General features: G+C 46.0%; 1 protein-coding gene across 2 annotated transcripts in view; it reads right to left on the bottom strand.

Moving 5' to 3' along the window:
• Positions 1-19,990, bottom strand: part of LOC135914139 (uncharacterized) — a 120,235-nt gene that overhangs the window by 66,976 nt on the left and 33,269 nt on the right. For both annotated transcript variants that reach the window (XM_065446893.1, XM_065446892.1), the window contains exon 5: positions 17,733-17,836. In XM_065446893.1, the coding sequence (XP_065302965.1) occupies positions 17,733-17,836 (104 nt within the window). The remainder of the gene's footprint in view (positions 1-17,732; positions 17,837-19,990) is intronic.

Raw genomic sequence — 19,990 nt, forward strand, 5'->3', positions numbered from 1 at the left:
ACACAATGCCCTCTGGAAGACTAATTACGCGTTAGCCCCCTTCTGCCCACCCCAACCCACCGCAAAAGTAGTGCAGAAGGTGCAGCACTTACTTTTTTGTACTCACATGCAACAGCGCAGAGGAGAGACAGTATGATACTAAAGGGAGACAAGAGAATGCTTAAAGCCAACACCCAGACGAAATGTCATCACATTTCCCACACTTTACCAAGAAATTGTTGTTGTCATTCAATAGCCTTTACCACAGCTGCACCCTCGCCGAGCAAAGGGGTTCGGCGATGGTATAGGCACAGCTATTGAATAGGAACAATACTAAATTGCTCTGCTCGTGGTAGTTTGAGGGCGTGAGTAGTTGGGTTGAAAATGACTTGTCTACCGCATGCACAAAATACCTCGATTGTGAATATATATTCCTCATTACCCGTCAAACTGCTATTATAAGCAACTGCAGTAAGACAAAGACCGACATCAGATTGTAAGCGACAACTCACGGGGCTGTCCACCAAAGGGGAGTCTTTGTTATATTTGTTCTTTCTTTTGAGCGGTCATCGGCCGCACTTGCTCACCCGCTCTTAAAAAAAAAGAAAGAAAAAAAAATCCCGAGATCGGGATTCGCTTCGGTTGCACTTTCACGACACCACGCAAAGACTTCGTACTTGGAAACTTAAGGTTTTCGTGTAGTTCTGCACATGTGAAATTTCGTGGTGTCGCCTATACGTTTAGAAAGCTATTATGCAAGTACTTTTATATCTGCCGTTCGTCCAAGCTATTTAAAATTTGCGTGAGCACACCAGTTCAGAAATATGAGCATTGTGAACTTCTTGAAAATGCCAATTAAAGCTTTTTTTCTCTCTCTCTCATTCTCTGCGCATAAAACAAAAGACAGACTCGCAAGTACCTCTGTATCTTATAAAATCAGGAAGGGCCACGTCTCTTTACAAATGAACGTCCAAGCAAACAAACAAAAAAGAAAGCATCGAGAAATAAATTCACTTTCACGCAGTTACCAGCCCACCTTTGTCCCATTTGATTTGATATCAGCCCATGTTTCTGGGAATAAATTTCCAGTGAAACTACCCGTAAACACAGAAAATGGCTTAGAGGTAGCGTAAAATAAATAGCTTTGAAAGGAATACACACACGTAGTTTAAAAGAATATTTGTTTTTATGCCTTGAAAACGAAACCGAAATTGAAATAACTTCCCCCGACAGGTGTCGCCGCTATCGGCGCTACGTCATTTCCTACGTCTCGCGGCGGGCCGGCGGGCCGTCGGGTGCATGTGTGTTCTCCGTGACATTCTTGAAGTTGTGAGTAATTAGATTGTTTTTTGCTGCGTTTAGGTTGTACCACCTCGTTGTTCTCGCGTACTTTTGTGCTCATCGACGCGAAGTGAGCGTCCGGAGTGAAGACGACGCGATTGTGCCTGAGAAAGAAGGGCAGCAGCGGCCTACGACATCGGTGTTTCTTTGTGACAGTGTGTTTACTACGCCTGCGACGGCCGTCATTCGTGGCGACGAAGAAAACATCTTCAATTCGGCCTGAACAGTGATGAAGTGGACGTTTTGTTTTTCGGCGGAACCCATCGTCAACATCGTCCATCCACTACGTAATCGAATTGGTGTGCCCACAGTGCACATCGTGGCAGCGCTCCGCTCCGCCTTCAAACCGAGGGCATTTTGCAAGGCGCATGAACTGCTCATATAAAAGGTACGTACTTAGCCACGTTCAGCGTCGCGTTTTTATGGTGCGTCATTGTGGTAGTAATCTTCGCGCAATTTATTTAAAGGACAGCACAAGGTGTGTTGGATGCGAGTGTAGTATATGTACTCCAGGCGTAGCCTATGGGCACCGAATGTGAAAAACAAAAAAAAATGAATGTTTCATTGTTCACGTGTCCTCAACTAGAGTTGTAGAGAATTAAGTACTGCTACGCGTCAGTATCCGGCGCAGGCAGGTAAATAATACTTTGGTTTGGCTAATTAGTTCACTCTGTTACTAAAGATGGGCGCATACTTATACCGGTGTCACACGGCCACTTTCGATCACGATTGAGCCTGTTCTGGATCGAAATTTTCGACCGCGATTGGCCCCCGTCCGCCGATTGTGCAACGAGGCCAAACGCTTCCAGAAATTCGATTCCAGTCAGGATCGATCGCGGCCAAAAGTATGCAGTGTGACAACCGTATTAAATGTCGCTTGCGTACTTTCACTCAATTGTTATTGTTCTTTTTTTTTGTGTCGGAGGTCCCGTGGTAGGTAATGGCGCAGGCAGCTTGCAATGCTTGTGCTTTCATGACTAGAACTAATGCAAAACAAAAGAACCACGACCGTCCCGGCTATGTACTTATCCTTCGCTTTAAGTTGTGCTCGTTTTTTCTAGAAGCTTTTGTGCTGTTGCGGATGAACGCATGGTTGCGCTATTTGTTTATAAATTTATCTTTTTGTATAAATAAGCACACCGAGCCTAATCAATTTTTTTCTCGTCCTTGAACTCGTTTGTTGGTTTCACGCAGGCGTGCTTATTACTACTACTATTTGTTTTCTTGTTGTGTGACTGAACCCTGCCTAAGGCGTCCTGTCAGTTGTCAACAGTATTTCTGAAATGAATTGCACTGAGCGTCCTACGGTTAGAGTACGTTTCACTACCTTAATTTAATGTCTAGTTATAAAGGGTATGGTTATTGTAACTATTCTTGGCCTTTATATATGTATTTATTAAGCTGGTAAATGCTTAATTGTATTTGCTGTTTTGAGAGGTTCTTTTATTGAGTGGTCAATCTCGGGTGGTATTAATGGTGGGTTGTTTTCTTGTGCCCATGCAGTTACAGTCAGCATGAAGCTATTGCATGGGAACCGACTGGCTGTCTTGGGCCTACACATTGCTGAAAAGACAGTGAAGACGTCTGAGCCGACAGGTATACTTTGTTCATCACAATTGGCCTACATATTTTTTACAGGAGGATGAAGACCTCCCCCAGTGAGCTCCAATTACCCCTGTCTTGCGTTGCTGATTCAAAGTGAAGCCTGCAAAATTTTTTGACTTCATCATAGTCTACTTCTCTACCGTCCTTGACTACCCTTCTCTTCTCTTGGCATCCATTTTGTATCTCGAATGTGCCACCAGTTATATGCCCTATGTATTACATGGTTGAAGAAGGCACTTTGGCTAGTTGGTGCTCATTGCAGACTTGAGAAATCAATAACTAGCGTGAAAAAGACAACATCAAGAAGCACATAAGGAAGAACTCTAAACTTCAACTGAAATTTTTGCTACACAGAAACATGGAATGGACAGAATGCCGACGGACAGAAACAACAAAGGAGCTATCGGAACAAATTTCTGAACAGGTTAATTTCACTTACGAACATTCTTGGTAAGAGCCAGAGACGGGTGCTTACACACCTATTCCCCGCTTTTTTGATGCAAAGTGGTTCATATATTTCCCTATGTACCTGCTTCTGGAGCTCTCTGAGCACATGATTGCTTTGAAACTGCTCGGTGCATGAGCACGTATGGCGATGATTGGCCATGTGGACACCAGCCACCAAGGCACTCAAAGCTGCCCTATGTTTCCTCAAGCCAAACAGGTCGGTATTTAAATGACCGCTTGGGGGAACAAAGATAGGGCAGCTGTCATGGCTGGTGGCCATCTGGCCAATCATTGCTGTAAGTGCTCATGCACTGAGCAGTTTCAAAGCACTCATCTCCCCAGGCGGCTCTAGATGCAGGTCGACATGAAAATATTCGAAGCACTTCGCATCGAAAAGCGGGTGATAGGTGTGTAAGCACCCCTTCCCTGGCTCTCGCCAAAAAAGAGTGTTCGTATCTCGAAATGAACCTGCCCATCGATTTGCTCCGATACCTCCTGTGTCAGGCAGGGAAAAGGAAAGATAAATGTTGCTTCCATGCGTCGAGGTCGCATCCCCTGAATCCTATGTTTCTGTGTAGCCAAAATTTCAGTTGAAGCCTAGAGTTCTGTCCTGTGTGCTTCTAGCTGTCGTCCGTTGTCTTTTTCGCGCTAGTTAATGATGTCTCAAGTCTGCACTACATGGCCTGACCAGCTCCCTTCTTTACTCTTTATGTCAGCTAGGATATCAGCTCCTTTGTCTGCTTTCTGAACCACGCTGCTGTCTTCCTGTTTCTGCTGCCATCAGGATAGGAGTGGACGTGACAAATGAAACTGAATGTCATTTAGACAGAGGAGCAGTGAGACTTCCTGTGCTTTACCTTTTGTTGTTGTACATAATAGTTGAAATTGCAACAACACATCTTTTCCACCTTGTGATCTTCCCATAGCTGCGGCAAATAAATATATAGGCTTTAAGAAACTAGAAATGCAGTTTGCCTAAGAAAGAGAATACTCTTGCACTTAAAGGTAATGTGTATGATGCTCTGGCTCCTTTGATGCATGTGCCTTGAGAGGTGTTGATGCTGTTCTTCATTTCTTTCTCAGCGAGCTTTACTTAATGGCTCTGACTTTGTATAAAGAAATAAGTTCTAAAGAAACCATAATACCTAACAGGCAGAATTGTCGAGGTTGAAAGCCAAGTTTTCTTTCATGATATATTTTTTTTCAGACTGTACTAGTTCATCCACGATGTTCGACAGCGCAGACTTGTACAAGGGACGTCAAAAGTGGCGAGAAATGGAACAAATGCTATCGCGTCTTTCTCCATCCTTTGTCGTGTTCACATTGTCTAACGTCATCGACCAGTACCTACTAGCCCGTTTGCGTACCTGTACTAGTTGGGCCATTTATACTATGGTACTCTAAACCAAATGTGATAAATTCAAAATTGGTGCCTTTTCTATCTTTGTACAAATAACTGTTTCATAAAATAGTTTAAAGTGTTATGGTTTATATCATGTTTCGACACCACCATAACCTCATAAAATATCTTCATGGATGCAAAAGGTGCCTCTTGTGCAAGTTCCGTGCTAGCCTGACATGGAGAACAAACCTGGCAGAAGATAGAGCACATGCTCTTTTGTAAACAAAACGCATGATTGCATTTTCTAAGCAGTTATTGCAATGTTTTCTGATGTTTATCTGCATGAACATTAATTATCTCAGCTGCTAAAGACACATCACTAGACACTGTGAGCAGAAAAAAGTCTGATTGTGCAGTACTGTTGAAGTCATGCAACATTATGTTTAAGCAAACTGGCAGGGATGCTAGCTGTTAAAAAGAAAAAGCTGACTTCAAGAAAAATTTGCACTCCTAAATGTGGAATTGAAATGCACTATGCTTATAAGCTACAAAAGATTTCCAGGATGATCAGACTAGTTACACTGGCCATTTGCTGATTCAGTAACGTTCACTGACGCTTGTTTTTAAATTCACACTGTTTTTATACAAGGTGATGATTTTCAGTTTTGTGGAATTTTTAAATATAGCCCTGTTGCATATTGCATAATTCTAGTCCTTGAGCAGGAATATTCAAACAGGCAGATATATCTTGCACGAGAAATCGAAACATATCAAGCTAATTAGAAAATTTTATTATCTGTCGAATGAATTACATTATAGCTAATATAAACGAAAAGAAAGCGGCTTAACCGATGAACCTGATGTTTAATAATCATATCCTAAGAAGCCAGCAAACACTGACACCAAGGACAAGTTAGGGTAAATTACTTGTTATTAACAAATGAAATAAAGAAATGATAAATAAATGGAAATGAAAGTGGATGAAAAAACAACTTGCCGCAGGTGGGGAACGAACCCATGTCTTCGCATTACGCGTTAGATGCTTTACCAATTGAGCTACTGCGGGCGCCGTTTCCCCATCACTTTCTTGGGTATTTATGTTTCCTAGTAGAACCCTGAGAGTGTTTGCCAGCGCCACGACATATCTGGGGCACATATTGTAATTTACGAATCATAGCCAGTGACATTACAAGGTGTATCTACTTGGAATTTATCCAGAATGGCGTCAGTTTGGAGATATGCACCATCAAACTTGCTGTAAAAATGCACTGTTGTTCCACTTACTTTTTTAACAAAATGTGCTTTTATGCACTGATGCACAAAAGTAACGGGAACACCCTTGTGTATTGATCTTTATAAGGGAAATATTCCTAAACTGGTGTCATTCTGGAAGTTCAAATGCATATGTCTTCCAAGCTCACTGGCTACAATTAATAAATTGCAATATGTGCAGTAATATAATTAGTTACGAAGTTAATTAGTGATTTTTTTATTTAGTTGAGCATGTGTTTCGATTTCTCATGCTAGTAATGTCCACCTCTTCAAGTAATCTAGCTCAAGGACAAGAATTATGCCATCTGCCGCAGGACATTTTTTAAAATTCCATAAAACTTAAAAATGATCACCCTGTACAATCCTACTACAGTGCTAAACATCATCATCACATATCCTAATCATCCTAATCCTAATCCCAATCATCACATATAAGAATGCCGTAACAACACTGACAAGTGCACTAAAGTTTTCTGCGCTTCACAGATGAAAGATGTTGGCCATTAGAATGTTTGATCTCAGTGTAACTCACAATCATATAACCAGCAAGATCAAGTGAAAGCAGATCACAAACTTCATACATGACAGGCTTTAACTGTGCTTTGATTAAAATAGCTAAACTTCTGTTAAGCATGATGGATTCACGGTGTTGTTTCAGTTAAAAGCATCTAAATGATCAAATGCTAAAGTGTTCTTGCTGGGAAGATCTTTAGGGAAAACCTCTGTAATAAAAATACCAGCAGGATTATGTGCTTGCTTAGTGGAGATGGCTAAGATGATGTCAGAAGGTGTAGGTAGGGCTTCTTTGTAGTAGAGATGCCAAATAGTTCTGACAGAGGGGTTGTTACCAGCCACTGTGTAAGTCAGAGATTAAGAAAAAATAAAGGTCAGCTTAGTGATGCTTAGTATAAAGAGAACAACAGGAAAACGAAACAAGTAATGCTCTCAACTAACATTTTAAAATTTTCGTTGAATATGTTACAAATAATTGTGTCAAATATTTTAGAGGAACCATGCTTGATAAACAGTTGCAGAGCAACCACCATGACAATTAGGGATCAAGAGCACACCAGTGAGGCGAATTTAGAATCCTAAGATCACTAAATTCTAGATTTGGGTCAAATGTCACACACAAAAACAAACTGCACAGCATTATTGCTGTAATATGAGGGCGGTTAAGAAAGTAATGCCTCCAAACCCACTACTTTACTAGTAGTACTGCAAACATTTTGGCTCTTTATCATTAATGCACTGATGTTTAAGCTGTAGAATGTCACTTGACCCGTCTTCCTATCTCTTCGCGTTCCAAAGTCTTCGAGCAATGCATCGCATCCAGTGGTGATGTCCGGTTGAAACAGTGGGCTGTAATTGAATTGAATTTCTCACTGCGGAACGTTCTGCGCCCTTCAACATTCATTGCCATCTGAAAGCAGTTTACGGGGATGCCGGTGTTGAAGTCAGCATTGTGCGTAGGTGGGCAAGTACTGAGAAACATCAAAATCCAGCCGCATCAAATGTCCAGGATCAGCACCGAACTGGACGGCCCACAACGGCTTCTTATGAGGATCATCAACATCAGGCAAACGAGTTGAATCAGGTCAATCGTAGGATCAAGCAAGACCAGATTGCTACAACACTCGCCATTTCCATTGGTTCAGTGAACCACATAATTAAAAACCTCCTGGGTTACAAGAAGAATTGAACTTGTTGGCTATGCTCCGACTTTTTCATGTCAGTTGTCAGTTACCGTGACACCCAACAAGCGCAAGTCTTCTTGTAACGCAGGTCGTTAATGATGTGGTTCACTGAGCCAACGGAAATGGCGAGTGTTGTTGCAATCTGGTGTTGCTTGATCCTGCGATTGCCCCGAGTCAACTCATCTGCCTGATGTTCATGACCCTCATCAGAAGCCATTGTGGGCCGTCCATTTCGGTGCTGATCCGGGAGATCTGATGAGGCAGGATTTTGGTCTTTCACAGTCCTTGCCCACCTCCGCACAGTGCTGATGTCAACACAGGCATTCCTTTAAACTGCAGTCAGATGGCCATGAATGTTGATATGCACACAACCTTCCACAGTCAGAAATTCAATTACAGCCTGTTGTTTCAACTGGACGTCACCACTGGATGCCATGAATTGCTCGATTACTCTGGAACGAGAAGAGATAGGAAGGCGAGGCAAGTGACATTCGATAGCTTAAACATAAGTGCATAAATGATAGAGTTCAAAATGTTTGCTGTAATATTGGCAAAGTAGTGGGCTTGGAGGCAATAATTTCTGAATTGCCCTCGTAATTCTATAGCCTGTCTCTCCTACATTCATGATGTGGCAGATTGAATGCCTTATTCTTTCGAAATAACAATTTCTTGGAAGTAAGCACTATCTGTGCTTGTTTCTTTAACCTGCTCTTCATGTGATCTTGAAATATTAAAGTGAATGATGCAGGGAAGCACAGCTTGTCATGTTTCGTGTACGTTTCCTGACATTAACTTGCAACAAATCATTTTGCAGATAGAAAAGAAGCAGATGGCTACAGCAATCAGTGAAGAAATGGCTTCATCTATGATGGCTCGCCTTAGGACATTGGAATGCAGCTACACAAAGGCATCATCATCCTCGCCTCTGCCCTGGAACTTTGGTTTGAATGAGACTGTTCTTCAACGTAGAACGGCCACAAGACTTGTCACCACATACAAGGCATAGTGCAAGCTCTAAATATTGTACAGGAGGCTAGAATAAATGACCCTGTGGTGACTCTGTGGTAATTGGCACCATCACACATGATTATGTGTTTTCTCTCAAAGTTGCTATGCCGTGCGTTTGGAAACACATTACCTATTGTATGCACACCATACATAACATTTCTATGTGCTAGCCTGACTGTGGACGTATGAAACAAACAATGAAGTGCATATGAACCCGCATCCACATGCCATACTTCAAGGGTTATTATATTGCTCATTACACCCGATAGGTGAAGGGGTAATATATTCCTGATCACACCCTTACACCCCGTGGGTCGAAGGGTAATATGTTGTTCAAAACACCCTCAAGGGATAGGGTGTTATTGGAATATAGAATAACCATCATAAGGGTGTAATTCCTTATAGAACCCACCTTTTTCAAGGGTGCTAGGGGGTTAGTTATAGACACCGAAAAAAACCCTTAGGGGTGTAAATTATTTTACAGTGCAAGGTGTAATGGCTTCACAAACACGACAAGAGTTTTTCTCCCAACATTGAAGCGCAATACCACAGGTAGCACCAAACCGCGATCCTCGCCTTGACCTGCCTCTTTTCTAAAACATTTCCAAAGCAACTACGGTATCGAAGGTATCCTCGCCTGAAAGAAATGAAGCTGTTAAAGAAGCACTTGAAAGTAAATATTCGGAATAAACTGCAAGTGAAGCGCAAATGGCTGGACGCGGGGAGAGTGCAACGCGAGGGAGGGTCCGTACCAGCTTTTACTGTTTGACTTGATGTATGCCATCGTAACTAGGCCGTATTTCTACTTTTCTCAAATTGCGATAAAACATAGTCTTATGCAAGCCCCTGAAACACTAGGCCAGCCGAATACCCCGTACTTGCGCATGAGACCACTAGCAGCTATACAACATGCGCGATAGCAGGCATACATTAGATCTAAAAACATCAATGGTGTGACAGCTGGTGCGAATTCCCAAACTAAGCGAAATGCTTTTAATCCGGATGCTGCATTGCAGACAATCTCAATCAATACACGGGCAGAACGGCATCATCTTCATCGCCTATCCATGTAAACATGATGAAGTGCGACAAAGACCCATATGTCATAGAAAGCACGGTAGCAAATATTTTCCCGAGCGGCGACTCATTAATGGCATATACAGCTGCCGCTGATAAGACCTGGCGAGAACTTGTTAAAACAGTGTCACCTTAGATTTAGGGCCGCCTTAAAGAACCCCAGGTGTTTGAAATGGTGGACGTAGAACATTATAATTCTTTAAGAACAGTGTCACCGCATGTTTTGCGAGATATTTGACCACATGCCCATGCAGCAGTTGTTTTCTTTTATAATTTGCCTTGAAGCTTCGGCCCCCAAAGACATGTTACGACTTTCGTTTCTTTCCCTTCGAAAGCGTGAATCAAGCAGAGAAGCACGAGCGCCGAGAAGACAATGGGAGGTGGCTGCCTTCTTCCCGAAGTGAACATAGCAAGGTCGCCACCAGGGGCGCATCTGTGGACCCACAATACGCATCTAGTTAACAGACGTGCCTTGCTTTCTGTTCCTTTTTTCGCGCTTCAGTGATATATTTTCTCGTAGCCCTAACCGCTGTGCGGTGCTTCTGGAATGAGCGTCACGCAACTGTTGGCTTGTAGCAGTACCCAACATCTCAGCCTTGGCCTGGTCGGTTTTTCGCGCTAACAATCAGCTTGTCCGCCATTTAGTGGTATAGGCTCCATTGAAACCTGTTTTGCGAGAGGTGTTGTCATGTGGCCTTCATGTAGGGCTCCGCCTTCAGTTCGCATTCTTTTGCAGGTGGGACGCTTGTCTATAGTGAGAAGGCTAAACAAGTACGCTGAAAAGGGCGCGAAGACACATGTGAAGAAGACGACGCCGGATGGAGAAACGAAGTGGAGAGAATCGTTTGGACACTTGTTGCGTGAAGTCCGCGAGAGGAGAAGAAAAAAACCATTCCCCTCTGTCAAGATGGAATGACAGCGAAAGGTAATGAGAGTCAAAGCTCTCAAACGAAAAGGAAAGTTCTTTTCGCTGCCATTCCATCTTCATGGAGTGGAATGGTTTTTTTTTGTGCGTTGCGAGTGTGGCGTCGTTGCTCGTTCGGAGGTGCCCGGGCTCGCGGTTGTCGTTTTCGTTCAGCATCGCGGGACCGTTCTTCGTCAGTGGTTCTTTCGCGCCCGCGCCGCTTGCATTCTCGTTCCTGTTCTTACCCGCACTCCTAGTACGCATGTTGTTCTTCTAGTATACGAACTATACTTGTCCGCCCCATCGGTAACGCAGCAGTCTTTAGTGCAGATACCTCTCCTGTTCATATACTGCGAAAACCTTGGCGTCACGCTATTTTTTAACGGGAAACATTCTAATCAGTTCCGCATTTTCACACCTGCGCCCCCTGACTGCACCCGTACCTCATGACAGAAAGCAAACAATGAAGCTAGTTGTGCATGGGTTTGCTAGAGATCGCTAAGTCTGCTTCTGTTGTCGGGCGCCGAAAAAACTATGGAAGGTTACCCATATGCAGGTTTCCCTGTATAAGGTATGTGCATCCCACGCACTGTTGTAATCGATGTAAGCGAAGTTCTCTGCTGTGTTTCTTTTGAATGAAGATAATTAGTGATGATGTTGATGTAGAATGCTTAATTTCTTCAGCGGCTTGTCCAATGCGAAAGTGGTGAGTTGATGTTAACTGTTACCTCGCCTGCAGCACTGCCGGTTTTCTGAGTAATGCTAAGAACACACAGGGGGAGGTGCTTGCCCGAGGCGTTGTTTTGCGTTATACTTTATAACATGTCAGGGGATTGAGCATAATATTCACTGCCGCACATTGCATTATCTTATGCTACGCTAGTGTGCATTACTCTTCTGCTTATTACACTTCAAACGGATCTTTATATTTGTAATTATTGCTCGAATTATTCTAGAACACCCTCTCCAGTGGTCTAGTCAGGAGAGTGCCACAAGGAATCTGCAGGAGGCTGAGATATTGCCATTAAATTCTTACATATTCCTTTACCTAAATATTGTTGAGTATGGGTGTACCATATGTAGGTGTTTAGCGTATGTAACAGCCTTAGTTTTGCCCGGTCACTCGCGTTCCTTTACAGACGGCATGAAATATTGGCGTGCTGCGGCATTAAGGTCGGTGACGGCGACTCACTTGCTTGAGAAAGGGACGTACAATATGGTTGCCATTATATTGTTACGGAAATATGAAACAAGAGAGAGGAAGAAGATCGCGGATGCTGGCTGCTTCGTGTCGTTGGCGGTCACCCATCTTAACTACTCTGACTCATCCTGTATATGTCTTGTAAATATAGTCTTTCTAGACTCGCAACATCTCAGTAACCAATTGATGTAGAAGCGGGGTGCGGACCCTACCTCACGAACAGCAGCACCGGCTTCTCGCGCGATTTGCCGCGTCTTGAGGAAGTTCTTCAAGGATTAATAGTAATTGTGCGCGAGGATGTGACTTTATTCCTTCTTTGCTTCAGTGCTATCGCTGCCTCCGAGATACGAGCATATGCCTACGGATGGATGGAAACAATTTTATTTTGAAGACCCCGTCTCAGGTGTCCCATAAGGGGACTTCGAGGCCTTGCCTCGTCGCCGCCTCTCGGGCTTGCAGGACCGCCGACTCTTGTTTTTGAGATTGGAGCTGCGCAGAGTGGGAGCCCACTTCGACGCTAGAGCCTCCGTAGCTACTGTCATTATGGCTGGTGTAACACGACACTCCCACAACATGTGTGAAAGCGTCGCTCTAGTTTCCTGACATTATTTGCAAAGAGCAGTCGGGTATTGCGAAGGGAAAATGTTCTGCAATCGCACCGGACTGGGGAAGGTTTGTGTTTCCAATTGTCGCCAGACGACTGCATGGTGACGTTTCAGCATGGGGTAAGGCAGGGGCGCAACCACCTGGCAAGCTGGTAGTGCTTGGTGATGTCATTGTACCTGACCAAGTGCTCTCGCGTGTTTTGAACCACGAGTTCCGAACTCGAAGACGCTATCTCCAATTCTGCGCGGCGGGTCATTTCTTGCGCCGAGCGGTGTGCTACCTCGTTCAAGTTAGGTGGGCCCTCATCGGTGGGGGTGGCGACGTGCGCTGGAAACCACATGATCGCGGTGCTATGGAAGTGCTGTCGACAATCTTTCCTCATAATCTGGAGAGCTTCGGAGGAAATGCGCCCTCGCGCATAGTTGCGAACTGCGGTCTGTGAGCCGCTAAAAACTGCATCGCAGAGGGGGTCGGTAAGCGCAAGCGCAATCGTTACCTCTTCCACTGTTTCGGCGTATTCCGTTGCGACACTACGCGCGTGCGTAAGCCGGGAGCTAGGGAGGAGCTAACGTCTACGACTACCGCCGTGAACCGGTGTTCTCGTGTGTATTCTTCGGCGTCTACAAAGCGCGTAGTCCTCTTTCTAACCAAGGAGCGCAGCAGTGCCCTGGCACGGGTCTGGCGTCGGCCCCGATTAAATTCGAGGTGCATCTTTCGAGGGATAGGGGCGACAATCAGCGTGTCGCTGAGGTCGGGTGGAATGACCTGTTTCTCACCGTGTTGCACGTGGCAGCTGATGCCAGGTTTCTGCAGTATGTACCGTACCGTGGCTGTCAGAGACATGCGTCCGAGTTGAGAGGCTCTTTGCGCATCCACGATTTCCTCAAGCGTGTTGTATACCCCAAGCTGTAGCAGACGAGCAGTGCTTGTGGACTCTGGTAGGCCAAGGGCGATCTTGTAGGTCTTGCGCATAAGGGTGTTGATTTTCTCCCTTTCGGTGACATTCCACTTGTGGAAGGCAGCCACATAAGTTATGTGACTGGTTGCGAAAGAGTGTATCAGGCGCACGACACTGTCCTCCTTCATTCCCATCTGCTTGTTTGTAATGCACCTGATGAGGCGGGTAGCCGCTGTAACCTTTCCTTTGATTTTGCAGATCGCTTCTATCTTTGACCTGTTCGCTGTTATATGCATGCCTAGGATAGGTATCTACGGGACTCGGGGAATGCAGGAGCCGTCTTGCGTACAGAGCACCTGAACCCATTTGAATGGCGCACTGCTGACGACAAGCCCATTTGTTTTCACATCCATCGAATCGGGCACATTTCTCGGCATTGTCGCAGTCGCTGGATTTTCCCGACCCGGTCTACTTACACTGCCTAGTCTCGCCCCCCTGGTGACCTTTCTCGTCCCTATGCAGCACGCTCCAATAATGGCGCCACTGATTCTCCTGCGCCGAACTGCCACTATTCTCGTTCGCCTTCGCCGCAACGACGACAATCTCGCTTTCCCCAGCCCCGTCGCTCCTATTCGCCGACGCCCTTCGGACGCCGCTCGCAGTGCGAAAACTATACGATGCAGCGCCTCGAGGTGACATTGCATTGCTCCCTACGCCGCCAAATCCTCTACTTACATAGCCCACTCATCTGAACCTTCTTGACGTGCAAGTCGACGGTGTTTCTGTGTCTGCTCTTATAGACACTGGACGCATTTGTCGGTAATGAGCGCTGGCCTTCGTAACTAGCTGAATAATATAATCACGACCGCCACGACGCCTGTTGTCCGTGTCGCCGATGGCGCCAGAGCCCCCGTAATTGGTATCTGTGCCGTCCGCGTGTCCTTCGCAAATCGCTCCACTATCGTGCTATTCACAGTCATTGCCCACTGTCTTCACGACATCATTCTAGGCTTAGACTTCCTCTCCGCACATTCTGCTCTCATCGATCGTTCCGCCAGTACTCCCCGACTTGACATGCCTCTTCTGGATCCCGCTGAACCACACCACAGTCGCCTCAGTTCCTTCCACTTCGTTTGCTTGCCCCCTTTGGCACTGACATGCGTTGACTTTGTGTCATCCCCACCGGTGCCTGACGGTCACTACATCGCGGCTCCTATGCAAGACGTCCTCGTTACACACGGGATCACAGTACCTCATACAGTTTTATCTATTACGGCGAATTGCTTCTGCCTGCCAGTGGTAAATTTTGGCTTGACCACAGAAGTGCTGCCACGTGGGATGTGTGTGGCTCAGCTTTGCTTATTCAAGGATCACTCAGTAGCATCTATAGCAGAAGACGACTATTCAGCCCATCCTCCTCTACCATCGCATTCGGCAACTTGTTCTATTGCCGACTTACAGAAAATGATTGCGCCCGACATGCCATTAGAACCCACTCGTCAGCTCTACCGCGTTCTGTTTTCCTACCACGATATTTTTGACTTTAAACGTAATTCTTTGGGCCAAACTCCAGCTGTTAAATATCAGATTAATACCGGTGATGCCCCTCCTATTCATCGCCATCCGCATCGAGTGTCAGCGGCTTAGCGTGAAGTTATTCACGCCGAAGTTCGCAGAATGCTTGCCAAGAACATTATTGAACCGTCATGTAGTCCATTGGCATCACCAGTTGTACTGGCAAAAAAGAAGCATGGCTCATGGCGCTTTTGTTTGGATTATCGGCACCTTATGTGGGTTACCAAAAACTTTCCACGGCTAGTTTCTAAGGCAACACCGCATTCACTAGAGGCGCGTTTGCACCGCTTGGAAGCATCGAACTCGTGGCTGAGTGGTAGCGTCTCCGTCTCACACTCCGGAGACCCTGGTTCGATTCCCACCGGGCCAATCTTGGAAGTTGCTTTTTATTTATGAAGCGCCTGCCGTGATTTATCGCTCACGGTCAACGCCGCAAACGCCGACACCGACGCCGACACCGACGCCGACACCGACGACACCGGCTTTTCTGCGACACGAGCTCCTTAACGCTATCGCGTTAAAACGACGTGTATTCCCTACCTCGGATTGATGACGCCCTTGACTGCCTCCACGGCGCTCCCTATTTCTCCTGTATTGACCACCGCGCCGGCTACTGCCAGACCGACGGTCCTTATCAATTCAAAGTGATGCCGTTCGGTCTATGGAACGCTCCTGTCACTTTTGAACGCATGATGGACTCCCTTATTCATGGTTTCAAATGGTCCACGTGCCTGTGCTACTTGGACAAAGTTATAGTATTCTCCCCCAACGTTCGCTACGCACCTCGAGCGCCTCTCAGCAGTCCTGGGCGTTTTTCGTCGAGCCTGTCTGCAACTCAACGGTTCGAAGTGCCAATTCGGCCGTCGCTAGATTTCCGTCTTTGGACATCTCGTGGACGCGAACGGAGTGCAAGCGGCCCAAGGCAAGATCCACGCTGCTACGCACTTCCCTCTTCCGAAGTGTGCCAATGATGTGCGCAGCTTCATCGCCCTTTGCTCGTACTTCCGCCATTGCGTGAAAAATTTCCCCGCCATATCACGACCACTAACAGAACTTTTGAATAAAGGCGCCGCTTTCCAGTAGTGCGATAACGAGGCCTCTGCTTTCTCGCATCTAATCGACCTTCTCACAACGCCTCCCGTTCAGGCCCATTTCGATACTTCTGCACCTACCGAAGTCCATACTGATGCCAGCGGTCACGGAATTGGCACAGTACTGGCACAACGCCAGCGCGGCCACGGCCGTGTTATCGGTTACGTCAGCAGGCTCCTCTCACCCGCGGAGCGCGACTATTCCATCACTGAGCGTGAGTGTCTGGCCCTAGATTGCGCGGTAGTGAATTTCCGCTCATACTTATATGGCCCACCCTTTTCCGTTGTCACAGACCATCACGCGCTTTGCTGGTTATGCTCACTGAATAATCCTGTAGGAAGACTTGGTCGCTAGGCCTTAGGCCTCCAAGAATAATCTTATTCTGTCATCTACAAATCTGGCCGACTACACAACGACGATGGCTGCCTATCTAGCTACCCAGTCGACGAGCCTGACGAGGCCGACAGTAGTACCGCGAACGGCATTTTCTCTATGTCTGACTTCGCTAACAACGCCGATGAGTAGTACCGAGACCTATCGCTGTGAGCACTCATCGAGCGTCTGTGCTCTACACCTACCGACGCATCCGTTCGCCGATAATATGTCCTCCAGGGTGGCATTCTGTACCGAAAGAACGTCCTCCCTGACGACTCTGATCTTCTTCTTCTCGTGCCACAACATCTACGACAGACTGTGCTCTTTGAGATGCAAGACGCACCCACTGCAGGACATCTTGGCGTAATACGCAACTACGACCGCCGCCGCCACCGCTTCTATTGGCCAGGTGTCACTCGCTCCGTCCGATGCTATGTTGCTGCCTGTGATCCCTGCCAGGATCGGAAAACACCTCAGGTGTTACTTGCCCGTCATCTCCAGCCGATCACCGTCCCTGTGGAGCCGTTCTTTCGTGTTTGATTAGGCCTCCTCGGTCCTTTCCCCCCCCCCCCTATATATTGAACCTCCTTAGGTTTATATTTCCCCAAACGAAAATTGCCAGGTAATAGTGTGAGCTTCCTTTCTCTATCGCTGTGCTCCACGTATTGTACGTGCCTCGAATGGCCTGTGCGTATCAACGTGACATAGTGGTCCCGAAAGAAAATATCAAGTGCTTCGCGCTAAAGACAAGGAAAACAAGGGCACGCAAGACGCACGATTATTGTTTCAGGACAGATCAGCCAGAATTGTCAGGAAAAATTTTCGAGGAGCAGTTATACACAACTCAGTGTAACAGCCAGATAAGCAGTCCGTCGGTGGCCTAGCCATGGCGAAGGGTGTGTCTAAGACTCCTGAAAGAAAGTTTACCAATGAGGTTCCTTTAACTGTTCACATAAAACAAAGAATACCGACCACGTTACATTATACGTCGAAATATGATATGCTGTAACAGGCATAGCCAGCGTCACACTGGTGGGACGCCGTGCAGTTGAGGTGGTAGGTCCCCAAGCGACCCGAACGCTAAGTACTTCTATTATACAAATGTTACGGTGTGTTATTTGCGCTGCGACTTAAGGACCGTCTGTCACATTCCAGAAGTGAATTCCAATTGTGCAGAATAACAAAATTGGTTTGAATTGCGCATAGCGATGATTTGCCCACATTTGTGAAGAGTTGTTCTTGCAACTTTTTTTGCGCTCTTTCTCTGCTTCTTATGTGCATTCTGCAAAAACACAGTGAGGAGTGCAGCTTACGAATATCGCTTGTAGTAATGATGAGGGTGACGACCATGCCCGCCATGGCCATCAGGCATAAGCACATGATAACAGCCAAGGCAGCCTCTCTTGGTCCAGAGACACTGCAAGGAAGTAAGAGGCGCCGCAACTAGAAGGAACATTTTTATTAAGTAGCCATGCATAGACGAGTTCTTTTTGTGATAAATCATATTTTATTTCCGGTATCCAACTGTTTTAATGAACCCTTAAACGGTTTTAGGGATTTTTTGTCAACGTAATGAGTCATTAGAGTAGGTCCCTCTGATCATTTAGTGACGCCTTGAAGCGGTCCACCTAAATTGGTAGTGTATAATAATGTTGTGCTATGAAAAGAGCTATTTTATGAAAAGATCTATGCAAAGAAGAATGATGGGTGTAACGGTAAGGGAAAAGAAAAGTGCAGATTGGGTGAGGGAACAAACGCGAGGTAATGACATCTTAGTTGAGGTCAAAAAAAGGAAATGGACATAGGCAGGACATGTGATGAGGAGGCAAGATAACCGATAGTGTTTAAGGGTTACGGGCTGGATTCCAAGGTAAGGGAAGCGTAGTAGGGGGCGGCAGAAAGTTAGGTGGGCGGAAGAGATTAAGAAGCTTGGAGGGACAACATGGCCACAATTAGTACATGACCGGGGTAGTTAGACAAGGATGGGAAATGCTTATGCACTGCAGTGGACGTAACCAGGCTGATGATGATGTTGATGATGATGTTGATGATGATGCTGCTGCTGGTGATGATGATGATTTAGTAATGTCCAACGCTAGCGATTACAGCGAAGCCACTCCGCTGAGTATTCTGCCACCCCCTTACCACTGACGTATTTGACCTAATTTACACCAATTGGTAGAGCTACTTGATTGGGTACCCATGTCGCATAATCTATTACTTCTCCAACTTTATGGTGAATGAATGTTGTTCGGAATAATTGTAATGTTGGTTGTATTGTTTGTATAAAAAGTAATAGAAAAGGCACATACAACGACCATCTATCTCAAGCAATTTTAGCACACACCAGTTGTCGCGTGTTTGTGTTCAAACATTCTCCATGTTGACGTGGGCTGCGCGGTCACTGTTCGTCGCAGCATTCTTTTCAAGAGCGCCGTGGATCGCCTTCGTTGCGTTGTGGGCTGCAAATCTAGTGATCGGCGATATGTAAAGTTGTAACATCGCGTTTCTCTGCAAAGCCACTTCGAGAGGAGTCACTGCGGACCATAAAGCAGCCGATGTCCGATCGACGCCAGCATCTACGCGTTGACGGGCGCCACTTAACGAGGATTACTACCACAATGTGGAGTTTTAGCATGCAAGCGCAAACGCAAGAGGACTGGGTGTTTTACCATATAAACACAGGCCCAAGGATTACCGACTATCATGTTGCATCCACTCGGAGGCACAGAGCCGAACCAGACCAACACAGAACTAATATAGAAGTAACCTATTCTACTTTGATGCTGGTGTAAGCTTTCGCCAGGGCCGTATTCGTGAACACTATGCCATTTTGAATGTGTAAAATTTTACACTTGGTTACAGTAATATTAGCTTCGTGTTTTGGTGGGTCAAGCTCTCTGCCACCTGGTGGCTGCATCGTGCTGGTCGTTCTACAGTTAGTGCACAGGCTCACTTTAAAACCTGTGCTTTAAAGCCTATCATGTTGTCCATACAGTAAATGTAGGTCATTCAGGCTGCTCACGCTTCTTTATTACAGCAAGAGTAGTTTGATGCGGCATTAGTTACGTCTCTGCCTATCCGTCAAAACGCCCAGCTTGCCTGTGATTACCGAAATAAGGGACACGCTTGGTGCAGCGACAGAACGTGTGCGACGCACACTGCCTGGATAGCTCTCGCTGGGGGTCGACAGCCCGGCATCTAGCAGACAGGTCAGAGAGGCTTCGCGCGGCGTATCCCGGACAACCAGATGTAGACGGCACGACGTCACATCATGACGCAATGATAGTGAAATCGGAGTTTAGCCCAGATCAATCGGACAACAAGATGAGTCAAAAAGCTTGGCTAGGTAGGAGGGTAACATGTGATAGTCCTGTAGCGCTCTTAAAATGAGACACTTCACTTCAATTATTGAAGGATTGTTTTACTGTAGCTACATCGTACGGGTCTACGAAATTGGCCCAAACCGTTTCAGGGACCTTTAAGCGCGAAAGAGGTCAAATTTATTTTTGGGTTTTTTTTTGCAAAAGATTTATGTTGCTAGTCGCAGCGACAGTGGTACCTAACTAAT

The sequence above is a fragment of the Dermacentor albipictus genome, unplaced genomic scaffold, assembly GCF_038994185.2.
Source record: "Dermacentor albipictus isolate Rhodes 1998 colony unplaced genomic scaffold, USDA_Dalb.pri_finalv2 scaffold_15, whole genome shotgun sequence".
NCBI classification, from domain to species: Eukaryota; Metazoa; Arthropoda; class Arachnida; order Ixodida; family Ixodidae; genus Dermacentor; species Dermacentor albipictus.